Source organism: Lepidochelys kempii, chromosome 5, assembly GCF_965140265.1.
Source record: "Lepidochelys kempii isolate rLepKem1 chromosome 5, rLepKem1.hap2, whole genome shotgun sequence".
NCBI lineage: Eukaryota > Metazoa > Chordata > Testudines > Cheloniidae > Lepidochelys > Lepidochelys kempii.
Window position 1 is genome coordinate 120,348,515 of NC_133260.1, and position 12,698 is coordinate 120,361,212.

The window sequence follows — 12,698 nt, forward strand, 5'->3', positions numbered from 1 at the left end:
GTAGTAATAAGGACCGGACTCACTGGTTTTCGAGGGAGTCTAGGCCTTGACTCAACTGCAAATTAGTTCACTAGTTCAGAAGCTAAATCCTGTTTATAAAGACAAAATGAGAACTTGCCCCTTGATTGATGAGCAAGATGCTTCTGCTCTCAGCAAAACTGTCCTCCTCTAATGTAGCCATCACTCCCAAACGTCCACATACAGTCTCTCCCCTTTACCTTTTTGGTTTAGCAGATTAAACATACTGGGCCCGACCCTGCAGCCCTCACTCAGAAAACTCCCCTTGAGTTCAGCTTGGGTGTTGTGGCTGAGGAGTGGGCCAGCTGCACTGGGCATAGGATGGGGGTGAAATGTCATGCTGCAGTACACGCCTCAGACCTAGATAGCAGCCACTGCTCTCTCATAAATACGCTCCAGGATGCGATGGATGCTGGCAAAACTGGGCCGGTCAGAAGGCAGCTTGCTCCAGCAAAGGCGCATAAGGTTGTAGAGCTCCAAAGGGCAGTCGTCGGGGCAAGAAAGGACGTTGCCATCTCTTACATAGTAAATCACCTCCTCGTGAGCCATCCCATAATAGGGTTGCATGCCATAGGAGAAAATCTCCCACAGGACCACACCGTAGGCCCACACGTCGGACTCGGTGGTGTAGCGGTTGTAGAATATGGATTCGGGGGGCATCCAGCGAATGGGAATGGCATCATTCTCATTGGCTTTGTAATAGTCTGCTGAATAGATATTCCTCGAGAGGCCAAAGTCTGCAATTTTTACCACTCTATTCTTGCCCACCAAACAATTCCTGGTGGCCAAATCCCGATGCACAAACTTGCGCTCTGAGAGGTACGCCATGCCCGCTGCCACCTGCTTGGCAATGCCGAGCTGATCAGTGCAGCACAGGGCAAGGGGATTGGGATTGGAGAGCCTGATCCTGGCATCAAGGTTACTGTGGCTCAGGCCGCAGAGGTTGTGTGGTGAGCGGGTGCGCAGGTACTCATTGAGATCCCCGTAAGCCATGTATTCGAACAGCAGGCACATGGGTTTCCCAACAGCACACACCCCTGAAAGCAAGAAAATACACCAAGTCAATCTTGTCCCTTTTTTTTGTATAAGGAAGATTTTTAAAAAGCACAGATATAAATTAAGCCCTCAAATCCCCCTGACTTTCTTTGTGCCTTTATTAATCTTCTAATGTTGAACTCCAAGGGGAGGGAAAAAATGTAATGTTCTTGGCTGATTTACTCTGATTCCCCAAAATAAAAAAAATTGGATGCCTTCATTTGATTACGAACCAAATCTTGGTCACATTCATGTTAACAAGGAGTTTTGCCATGGACCCCATCATGCTATAGGTACAGTACAAAGGCAAAACAGACAGTCCCTCCCCCTAAGAACTTACAACCAATATAGTGGAACTCTCATGAACCAAGCTTCTGTGTGCCTTGTGAAAATTCTAATCTTTCCTTGACATTTCTTTATAAACAACTCTATTTTTGCCCAACTCAGGTATGCCTAACAAACTTCTACCGTTTCACCAAATATCTTATGATGTCTATCCTGGAATAAAAGCAAGTCCCCCATGTTAAGACAAATATCTGTGAACCATTTAACATCTTAATTTTGTGTTTTTCCCTTGGGAGTTAGAAACGATTCTTTCAAAGAAATTCATAACCAGCTGAATGAAATGGAGACAAGTACCCAGTACATTTTGATCATATATCTTTTGTATCTTAAAGAAAAAAGCATTGTGATTATGAGACGAGCTAAGTGTCAGATGCAAGAAATGATCAGCAAATATTCACTTTCAAATTCAAAGGAATTATTTAAGGAGGGCCGGGTTTCCTAAACAGCTATTATTCTCAACTGGAACTACTGGATGCTGGGCACTTTTGAAGATCTGGCTCCAGAGTCTTTATTCTGTGTGTATTGGTTTTTTTTTTTCCCCCAACTTTCAATGAATGAAGGAATTATTCAATTAATAGATTTCCAAATTATTCAGTTTTACCAAATAAATAACAATATTAAACCAATTTTAGAGCTGGCCAAAAAGACACGAACATTACCAGTATTCCACTGCTTGCCAGCTACTGAAAACCAGTGCAACCGGCATTAAAATCATACACACTTTGCTTTCTTATAACTGCCATTCAGCACAGTCAATGATATGGCTTATTGTGAAATAAGAAATTCTTGCCAATGACCTAACACTTGTCTCTCGGAGAAAGAACAGACATTTCCCAACGTGATAACATCTGGTTCTAGCAAGAACAAGCAATGTGAAAGGTTTATAGGTCAAATAGTGTTCATTTCCTCACACCCTTGCAATATAAAACCAGTTAATTCCTGTATCTTTGGCCTTTCCAAATTTATCCAATGTGTTAACAATAAACAAAAAGTTGATTCTAGTTTAGGGCACTTCCTGTTCCTCTTTTCTGTGGCTGAAGTACATACGCCAGGTCAGCTTTCATGAAACCAGATTGCCGACAGAATTGATATGACAAAGGCCAAATCTACCTCCAGGGAGTTTACAGAAGAACCATCTGATGGCATTGGTTAATGACCTCTACCACTGCTGAAAGATGACGTTTACAGGGCCAAAATTCTTGTGGTCAGATTTCTTGATGGAAGAATGACACGAGGGGGGCCCCCATTAGCCCACCATGGAGGTGGTGCCCTCTAAGAAGCCCAATAAACTTTTATCAAGCTATTTTCAGACAGTCTGCCAAGGGGAAGGAGGAGAGAGAGAGAGACTATTCTTGTTGTTTCTATTTTTAAAGACTCAATGAGGTACTCAGATGGCTCCCATCACTGTATTGCCTGAATAACAGACAATCTGTGTGCTCAAAATTTGCACCCACCGTTTTGTGCCCACAAAATGAATAACAATTCTGAGTTACTGCATCTCTAGCCAGTTCATTTGTACGTACAGCCAAGTGGAGGTGTAAGCAATAAGATTTTCACCCACATCTTTCAACTGCAAGCTAGGAAAACATGTATGAACTGACCTGTAGTCTCCCTGAGTTTCACCCTGAGTGAATTGACTCTGGTTTCAGTCCAGTTCTTATTGCAAAAATCACCATAATTTGGAACTAACTGGTGTCTGTGTTAAGAGTCTTAGCAAAGAGAGAGAGACTGATGTAAGTGGTGCAGGAACCCCAGTGCAGGATTTGGATCTTATTTACATGGCCATATATGAAAACTAGTCTGCCTCCATGTAACAAAAATGGCATTAGTGCTAAATATTCAAACGTGTGCCAATAGAGAATGCAAAAAACATGCAGTGGCATGTACAAACACCCCTTTTCCCACCCCCACCCCCTAATAACTAGGGCCTTACCAAAAGCAAATTTCAGTTGCCCATTCCTTAATTTGCAATTTCCACATAACTGCAAATCCTGTGTATGCAACCTTAGGTGTTACATTTTTGAAAATTTAGACCCAAAATGACGACAAATGGATTGCTGGAAAGATCATACCCCAAGAGCTTAGCATTTTGTTTTTGTACCTAACAGTTTGACGATATTTGGGTTATCGAATTCTGCCATGAGAGCCGCCTCCCTCTGGAAATCAGCCTGCATGTCTGCCGAAGCTTCTTCCTTTAGCATTTTCACTGCCACCATTGTGAATGGCTCAGAGGGAAGCAATCCAGGAGCCCTAGGAGAGAGAGAATTTCTAAATAGGATTAGAGGTATTGCATGCGCACACACAATGTTAGCCCCATTTCGTGTCAGAAACCACAGACCAAACAAAGCAGGGATTGGGGGAGGACTCTCAAAGCAGTGACCTGCAACTGGAATTATTTTGCAGCCTTGCTGGGCAATCTCCGGAGAGGGCAAGGACTGAAGGAGAATGAAAATCAAACCCACCTCACCTTTTAGAGGTGACTCCTCCTTGGCAGGAGTGTAAGACACATGGTCAGTGTGTGGGAAAGGTAGCACCATTGCTGCCCTTGTTGTGTCTGTTCTGTGGGTGTCTGAGGACTCTAAACCCCCTTTAGTCAGTCCTGCATATTTTGCCAGCTCTACCTTTTGAATATTTTTGAGAGGACAGTAGCATCTGCTGAGCTTTGCTGGCTTACATGCCTGCCCAGGAGCAACTGCTGTAACATGCTATAAATTGAAGATTTCTACAGCTTAGAATCATAGAACTGAAAGGGACCTTGAGAGGTCATCTAGTTCAGTCCCCTGTATTCAAGGCAGGACGAAGTATTATCTAGACCACCCCTGACAGGTGTTTGTCTAACCTGCTCTTAAAAATCCCCAATGATGGAGATTCCACAACCTCCCTAGGCAATTTATTCCAGTGCTTAACTACTCTGACAGTTAGGAAGTTTTTCCTAATGTCCACCCTAAACTGCCCTTGCTGCAATTTAAGCCCATTGCTTCTTGTCCTATCCTCAGATGTTAAGAACAATTTTTCTCCCTCCTCCTTGTAACAACCTTTTATGTACTTGAAAATTGTTATGTCCCCCCTCTGTCTTCTCTTTTCCAGACTAAACAAACCCAATTTTTTTCAATCTTCCCTCATAGGTCATGTTTTCTAGATGTTTAATCATTTTGTTGCTCTTCTCTGGACTTTCTCCAATTTGTTCACATCCTTCTTGAAATGTGGCACCCAGAACTGGACACAATACTCCAGTTGAGGCCTAATCAGCGCAGAGTAGAGCGGAAGAATTACTTCTCATGTCTTGCTTACAACACTCCTGCGAATACACCCCAGGCTGAGGTTTGCTTGGGAGGCTGCATGGCCTGGTAGATGGGCTCCATTCCCAGTTCTGTCACTGACCTGCTTTGGTACTTAAGGAAAATCGCTGTCTTGTCAGCTTAGTAAAGCTACAATAATATTGTTACATAGCCCTTCTCATCTTCAGATCTCAAAGTACTTTACAAAGAAGACCAGTATCATTAACCCCATTTCACAGATAGGGGAAACTGAGGCATGTGGCAGTGATGTATCTTGCCTGGCAGAACCTGGGACCCCTGTCTCTTGAGTCCCAGTCCAGTGCCCAATCCACAAGGCTACATTGAAGCCTTTTTCTGAGTCGAGCCTCTAGCCACCACTGTGATATAAATAATAATCATGAATATTTTTCTTATCCTTGGGGCACTCTTCCCTTAACATTTTTAATTATAGATGCTGGGTCCTGAGCTTGCCAAAGACTTAGGGATGTCAATTCCCAAAGCACAGTAACTTTCCACTCTTTAAACACTGGTCAAACCTATGGGAATGGTGTACGTTTTATTACTTGAGGTAATTCCTACCCATGGAGAGATATGGAAGCCATGCCCTCAGCATTATGTTCCTGGATGTAGCCACCTAATGCCTATAAAAGGAAGCATCCATTTGTGAATTCAGTTACTACACCTGACCCGCTGATCCACCATTGCTTAAGTGTCAGGTTATTTTACTGTTCGGTAGCCATGAGAGGTTCTAGTTTCCGAAGCAAACTTCCAGTTTCCTTTTCACCTATTGCAGACTGATGGCATTGCAACAGATGCACTTGGCTACAGTAAATGTCACATCATTGTCAAATGTCAGAGAATGGGAAAACACCCATCTAAAAAGAAATCTCCCAAGGCAAGCCAGTATTACAGCTGAAAAGTTTGTCTGTCTCCACAATTGCCTTCTTTAGAGCTAAATGCCATTTGTGCCTTCTGGTGAGTATCAGAACTTCCACTATGCTATTGGGGACAATACTCTTTTCACATACCAGTCAGTGGCATATGTTTCAGTGCTTGAGAAAAGGAGGGTATGATCTCTAGTTATTGATAGATAATGCGAGTGTAAGAAAGATAAGGGGGCTCACCTCTTCTGATTAGCATCCAGGGTTCATTACACCTGATCAAAAGCCTAGAAGGGTTTATACGGAACAGAAATAAGACAACACAGGTTTCACATGGTATTCTTTTGAGTGAGAAATTCACTCCTGTGCAGAGGCTGGCAATAGCCTAGGTACCTCTTAAATCCTGAAAGTGTAAATTAAGTGGGATTTAAGCAGTGCATGAGGTTTGCACAAGGGTGAATTTCACGCTGAGCAAGTTCTTAGCAGACAAGTATCTGTTGCAAAAATCACCATGATTTGGAACGAAGTGGTATCTTTAACCGTTTTAGCAGAGAGGTATAGAGACAGAACCCTTTTAATCCACAAAGTGCTCTTTCCAGGGCAGTATTCGAAAACAACTCATTTTGATGTTAAACAGGAGTTCAGTTTCCAGGGCTGAAAACTGGGGGCCTCCTAACCAATAGGTTATTTCCTCCTGGGACCAGGTTGCATCAACTGATGTTTTTGCTAGCACATGTCTCTCCAGTGCTTGGATTAAACGTTATGCTGCCAGTGCACGATGGTGTATGGGATGGAGGAAGCTGTCTATGCCTTCTGCCCACTATGCATCGGAGCAGCACAGGATAGGATATGGTTCTTAGCTGCAGAATTTGGCTCATAGCTGACAACCAGCACAAAGGACTGACCAGTAGTGCAAACAGAGTTACCCACACAGACGGACCCAGGAGCTATGTCTGCCCTTATGGTAGAAAGGTCTTTTGTGCCTGAAGTGCAGTTGTTGACCACGGTCTTAATCCCAGAGTGTTTTAGGCAATCTGTTAGATATGCCGGGCCATGGCCGCCAAGCTCAAACTGAAGAAGGCAGCTGCATGCTGATGGATGTAGAATCATGTGGTTTGAGAGCTATAAAAGGAATACCAGCAATGCATAAGATAATGCTCTTTTATTAGGAGGTCTTGAGGTGGCCCTAGCTTTGCTTGAGCTGGCTACTGATCTTGTTCTTAAGACAGATGTGACGGTAACTTGTTACATCCTCAATTCCCACTGCAGGAGACCGTTCTTAATACAAATGGCAGCCTTTCAGAGGGAGCCAGTAAATAACAGCCAGTCACTTCCTGTCCTGACATGCTGCTTCACCCAAGAATAAGTAAACAGTGAATCAGAATTTTAAGGAAGCCAATTGGCAAAGAGATTATTGGCACTGTGTGTAGAATTATGTTTACAGGGATGAAATATTATACAAGGAGAAATAAGAGGCTTACTAAATTTACTCTGAGGCATCCATTAACATATATAGGGCAGTGAATTTAATTTCCTTTCTGAGAACAGGAAAAGCTTATTTCTCATGTGGTAGCTTGAGCGTTCCATCCAGGTGTGGGTCTGACAGTACTGGAAGCTAACAGAACCATTATTTTTTATCCACCAACTCTGCGCAGCAGTGCCAACTGCGAACCTTTGCCCAGGAAATGCTCGGCTTCTGAGGCATTCTTGATGAAGCTGCCAGGTGAGAGGGTAACGCCAACAATAGGGAGGAAACCCATTCAGAAATCAGGATGGCTGGAGCTTCTCCATCAAGCCAAGTCATTCCCAAAGCACAGGGTCTTTCTATTTTCTGTTCATAAACCTCATGCTCTTTTTTGGTTCTCGTTAAATATCGCTTAAAAACTTTCTGTTAAAAGGAATTGCAAAATGCAGTGAAAATTACATGTGGGAATCTGGAGGGATGAGGATTATTCAGAGGAAACTCACCGTGGATAGAATTCACCCAAGTCAATAGGGCCTATGTAAAGATCTATATACCATTTAAGGCTCACTTAACCCACAGCTTAAGTAGGGTTTGAATTGCCTTGTATAGGTGCCATTCTGTTCAGGTCAACTTCACCACTGGGCAGAGGGATAGCCTATACCCTCAAAATAGAGCTCAAGTGGTCTTAAGTGGGGCATAGTCCTTGTGTTGCCTGTCTGCATAGATGTGAATTTTACCCAGTATGAAATAAAATGATGGGCTATATTCACCAGTGTATCCCAGATGCTTGGTTTAGCTAGGCAAATACACTGGGTGTAGGGCTGCTTTGCCTCATCAGAATGGCACGTGGCATCCGGCGCACAGTTATGAATCTGGTCCCATGTGCTTTGTTGTTGCTTCAAGCTCAACTCCTCTAGTTTAGCCAACAAAGCTAATCGTCAGTCATAAGCTAAGCATCTGTGATTTTGCTGTGTGCCCTTTAAACTGTTATTTTTAACACTGTCTGTATAAATAAATGTGCACTTCCTCCACATCCCTTCAGGGGGACAAAAAAATGCCTCGCATCCATTAGAAGTATTTCCTCGCTCTAACAAATTTAACCTACTACATAATTCATTTCCTAATAAAGTTGTTAATGGTATAACTGACCATGCCAGGGCAGAGCATTACCACACTATTAACTTTTAAATATCTACTCTTGCAACCACAACTTGCAAGAGGAGTCCTTTGACTTAGCCATCAATGAGACTAGTCCCACAAGTCAGGTTTGTGGGTGCATGTCCACGCTGAGGAGCATGTACATTGTTTGTTCATTTAGTTTCTCTCACACAATTCCACATATAACCTCATTAACCAGTCATGTTCCATCCTGCAGAGGTGTCCCAAGTAACAAGCACATCCCTGAAACTAACCGTGAAAAGAGGAAAGGGAGCCAAAATAAATACACACTGCAGCCTTTCCACTTCCTTTCAGCAATTCTGGGGTAGGACTTTCAAAACTTCTCATCACTGGCCTAATCTTACCCCACTGACGGCAATGGGGGTGTTACCACAAACTCCAGAGCAGCCAACGGAGGTGGAGCAAATTCGGAGTTCTTTTGAAATTCCCGCCTGTAAATTGTTGAAAACATTTAGAGAAACCAATACTGGAAAACACTTCAGAGTAATTAATATCCATGAGAACTAGCACTAGGATACTATTTCTATCGTTTTGTCTTCCCTGCTTCACTCGTAACTTACATGAGCCTTTACCTCACTGCTCATGATTTATGGTCTTTCACCTGCAAAGTAGTGACTGCCCTCTCCTCCCATGGAAGTCAACAAACAGGATTGGTTCTTAATTCCTTGAATTCAGAACAGTGCCAGGAGTAAGGCCCTGCAGCTGCACCTGCTCAATGTTCCTGACACCCTGATGAGCCAGCTAGAATGCCTGACGGACCGTCCTGCCTGACTGGCTGAGGAAGCCAGCAGGCCAGTTCTTAAACCCAGCAGCAGCAGTAGCTTGCTGGCTGCTCAAAGCACATGCTCAGGGACTCTCTGCCTCCCTCTGCTTGTGTCTCACCAAGCCCAGCTCCTGCTCTCCTCTTCCATGGCTTCAGTCCAGATCCTACCCTGCACCCAGCCTTGTTCCTGCCTCAGAACCAGCCCTGCTCCTGCTTTCCCTGATTCCTGGTAACCCATTTCTGAGCCTCGGCTCTGATTCCTGACTCTAGTTCTGTCTAGATCCTTGTCTCTGGCATTCAGACTCTGATTCTGGTTCTGACCCTCAGCTCTGATTCCTGATTCTGACTCTGTCTTGGGCATGTGGACTCTGACCACTAGGCCTGACTCCTGCTCTGAGTCTCTATGACCTGGTCTCCTGGCAAATAAGAAAAACTGTCAATTTCAGGAATAAGGACCCGCTAAGCAAGTAAGGGTATTTTTGCAGCAGGATTGGGGCCTAACTGCAAATACAGTAGGGGGGGTAACCACCAGCAAATGTTGGGGTGTTTTTTTTTTTGTTGCTGGCTACCATGTACCAACATCTTAAACAAACATGAAATCCTGGGAAAATTTGAAAATTTCACAATGGACTAGTCACAGGAAAAACCAGCAAAATTCTTACTGTCCTGAATGCATCATAAACTTAGCTGCCACATTCAGCTGGATTAACAGGAATAAGTGAGATACTCTGTCTAATATATAGAAGATGACTATGGACATTTGTGACCATGTTTTACCAAATAACAATTGAAAGTGGGAAACAGGAGTAAATTAGCCTAGTTTTTATCATTTAGTTTTGTCATACTTTCAAACACATTTCATTCTGGTTAGAACAATTAATTTCTCCATGACAGTTGGAATAAACGAACAAATATTTTCCTGCTACCAGAACTCTAGCCAGATGTTAATATCTTCCACGTATCAGTATTAAGGAGCACTTGCTAGCAGGACACTTACCTTGCTTGAAAGACCCTTCCAAACGCTCCTTCTCCGATATCTCTCACGTATTCAATATTGTTTCTTGGATATTCCAGGCTGAGTAATTTAGGATTCAGGAGAAGGGGTATGCGCTGATACATGGGGTTAGGATGAAGTCTGTCCAGTAGGAGCTCCGATGGAAGAGTGGTCAGCGTTGGTGCTTGTGACTCCCTGAAATGATAGATAAGGAAATGATCAGTGGGTTAGAGCATGCCCTGAATACGTGTTCTGCCTCTTTGCTCCCACCATGCCAACATCCTCATTTTCAGCCCTGTATGCTCTTGTGGAACTACATGTAGGAAATGTCTTGGATGGGTGAGTGTGGTGCCCCTTAACACGGGGATATGTGCCTTCCAAGTGTACAATGTATCTGCCTGGGCATTTTGCTACCTCCCCCCTTCTTACCAGTTGTGCACTACCATGTGTCTCATGACATTGTATTGTTTGTTTCTGGGACATTTCCAGTTTGCCTGTTATTTCTAGGGATCTAGGCTAAGTATGTAGGTCTGCCAGGTCGGGGGCCAATCCAGCAGGCCACTGGGTACAGTAGTCGTCCTTCCATGAGCAGTTGCAACAGAACTATCCATGTGAGCCAGGATTGCTCATGTGATTAAGAGTTTGCAGGGCCTCAGTCAGTAATCTGGGGCAACAATATATAGAGAAAGGAGATCTAACACGAGAACCTACAGCAAAAAGGAATGATACCCTGGAAACATTATTCTCACCCCTCAGCAGAGCACTCTGCAAAGTTACACTTTTCAAAAACCAGCATCCCTTCACTTTTTGACAATTGAAGGAATCTAGTGGCTGGAAAAATTCTCTTCTGGCCTGTTCCACAAACTGTTCAGGCTGTTAACCATAAACAGTAGGGTTGGGGCTAAGGAATTTTGCTTTAAGGGCATGAGGGTTTTGAGGAGGGAGAAAACCCACATTATTTTCAACCACATTCATGTCCAGATAACTTCTTATATATTGACTAAAGTCTCACCATTAAGAGTTTTGTAGTGTAATGCTTGGGAACAGAAGAAATTTCATTAAGAGTCTCCTTTTTGTTTTGTTTTTTATTGGAAGTGGGTGGGGCTGGAGTTGCTCCTTTTTAATTCTCTTTGACCACTCAATTCTTAACAATGTCTAAATATCTACTGAATACTTCACATCTAATCTCCCCAAGGAGGAGAGTTTCCTACATCTAGATTGTCTAGTAATGGCCTACCATAGTATGTCCTTACATTCTAAGCTAAACTTGAACTCCTTCTCAAATCTGTTAATTGCCTGAGAAACCAGAACAATTGTTTGCTATTCAGAATGAAAGCAATTGACCTGCTTAATTGCACACACACGTTTCCAGATGTCTTTGTCAAATGATTCCTCAGGTTACATGAGGTCCTATGTAGTTATGAACTTTGCTGATGTTCATGTGACTTTTAGTCTTAGTCGTACGGTGTATATATATATCACCAGTACCTTGGTTTAGTGTGATGAGAATTCAAAATGAAACATTGCTAACCTCAGCTGGAAGTGTGAGGGAAAGCTGAAGCACTAGACAAGCACCAACGTTTTGTCCTGATTTCTAGGTCTCATGGAAGAACATGAGAATTTTTGGCCTGCATTATTTGTTGTTAATGTATGATTAGTGCCCAGAGGGTCCAGTTAGGATTGGAGCCCCAGGGTGCTAAATACTGAACAGACATATAAAGAGACATCCCTGTCCCAAAGAGTTTCCAATCTAATATTTCCCATTGCCCTATCGGCCTTAAGAGTCGAAACAGACATTGAAAGAAAAATGACAGGTTTCAGAGTAACAGCCGTGTTAGTCTGTATTCGCAAAAAGAAAAGGAGTACTTGTGGCACCTTAGAGACTAACCAATTTATTTGAGCATGAGCTTTCGTGAGCTACAGCATCCGATGAAGTGAGCTGTAGCTCACGAAAGCTTATGCTCAAATAAATTGGTTAGTCTCTAAGGTGCCACAAGTACTCCTTTTCTTTTTGAAAGAAAAATACAAGCTGTCAGCCAAGAAGAAATGATCCAAGATGAATTTAATCTTTTCTGCCCATATAATGGGGAAACCTGTGATCCATTTTGACCTCCCTGTGATCCATTTAAGTTCCCTCCTTAAATTTGAATTCAGTGAGTACTGGAATGTCCATTCCAAGCCCCATGTCAAAGCTGTATTTGCTGGAACAAATCCGACATGGCTTTATTTATAGATCTCTAGGTCATACCTCTTTTTGTTTTTCCATTGTTTTCGCCTTCGGCAGCAAACAAGAGCAATGATAATGAGAATCACTATCAATGCAAAGCTGGAGATGATGGAAATGATGACAGTCATTGAGTATGTAGGGGAGAAAGAAGAAGGGAGATTGGGAGTCTCTGCACTTGGCTTTTTCGTTCCTGGTGATATGGATACTGCAATGAAAACAAAAATAATGATTCCATCCCTCTTAAATTCTACAGAACTTTTTGTTAAAGGATACTTCTGACATCACCCAGTTGTCATGGTAATTATTGTGATGTCTACAAATTCCACAGTCTGACTTCCGCAGCAGGATCATACAGGAGAAGGTCGTTTGGAAGGAAGAAACCCCCTTTTTATGCCAATAACTTTGGTAAGAATCAAAGTAATAAAAGCGACTGAAAAAAATCTGATAGGTACAAATGTATTTAAACTTTTTAGTTTAATTTATCTCTTTCAAAAAGCATCATGAATATAAATC

The 12,698-nt window shown here is 42.8% G+C and overlaps 1 protein-coding gene across 4 annotated transcripts in view; it reads right to left on the minus strand.

The window, feature by feature from the left end:
* Positions 1-378: 378 nt before the first annotated feature.
* The window catches only part of MUSK (muscle associated receptor tyrosine kinase), an 86,081-nt gene continuing 73,761 nt past the window's right edge, over positions 379-12,698 (minus strand). For 3 of the 4 annotated variants that reach the window (XM_073346293.1, XM_073346292.1, XM_073346294.1), the window contains 4 exons: positions 12,207-12,390; positions 9,962-10,153; positions 3,500-3,648; positions 379-1,055 (listed from right to left, as the gene is read on the minus strand). In XM_073346293.1, coding sequence (XP_073202394.1) covers positions 379-1,055; positions 3,500-3,648; positions 9,962-10,153; positions 12,207-12,390 — 1,202 coding nt within the window. Of the gene's footprint in view, positions 1,056-3,499; positions 3,649-9,961; positions 10,154-12,206; positions 12,433-12,698 lie in introns of all 4 variants that reach the window. The other variant, XM_073346291.1, reaches the window with a different exon arrangement.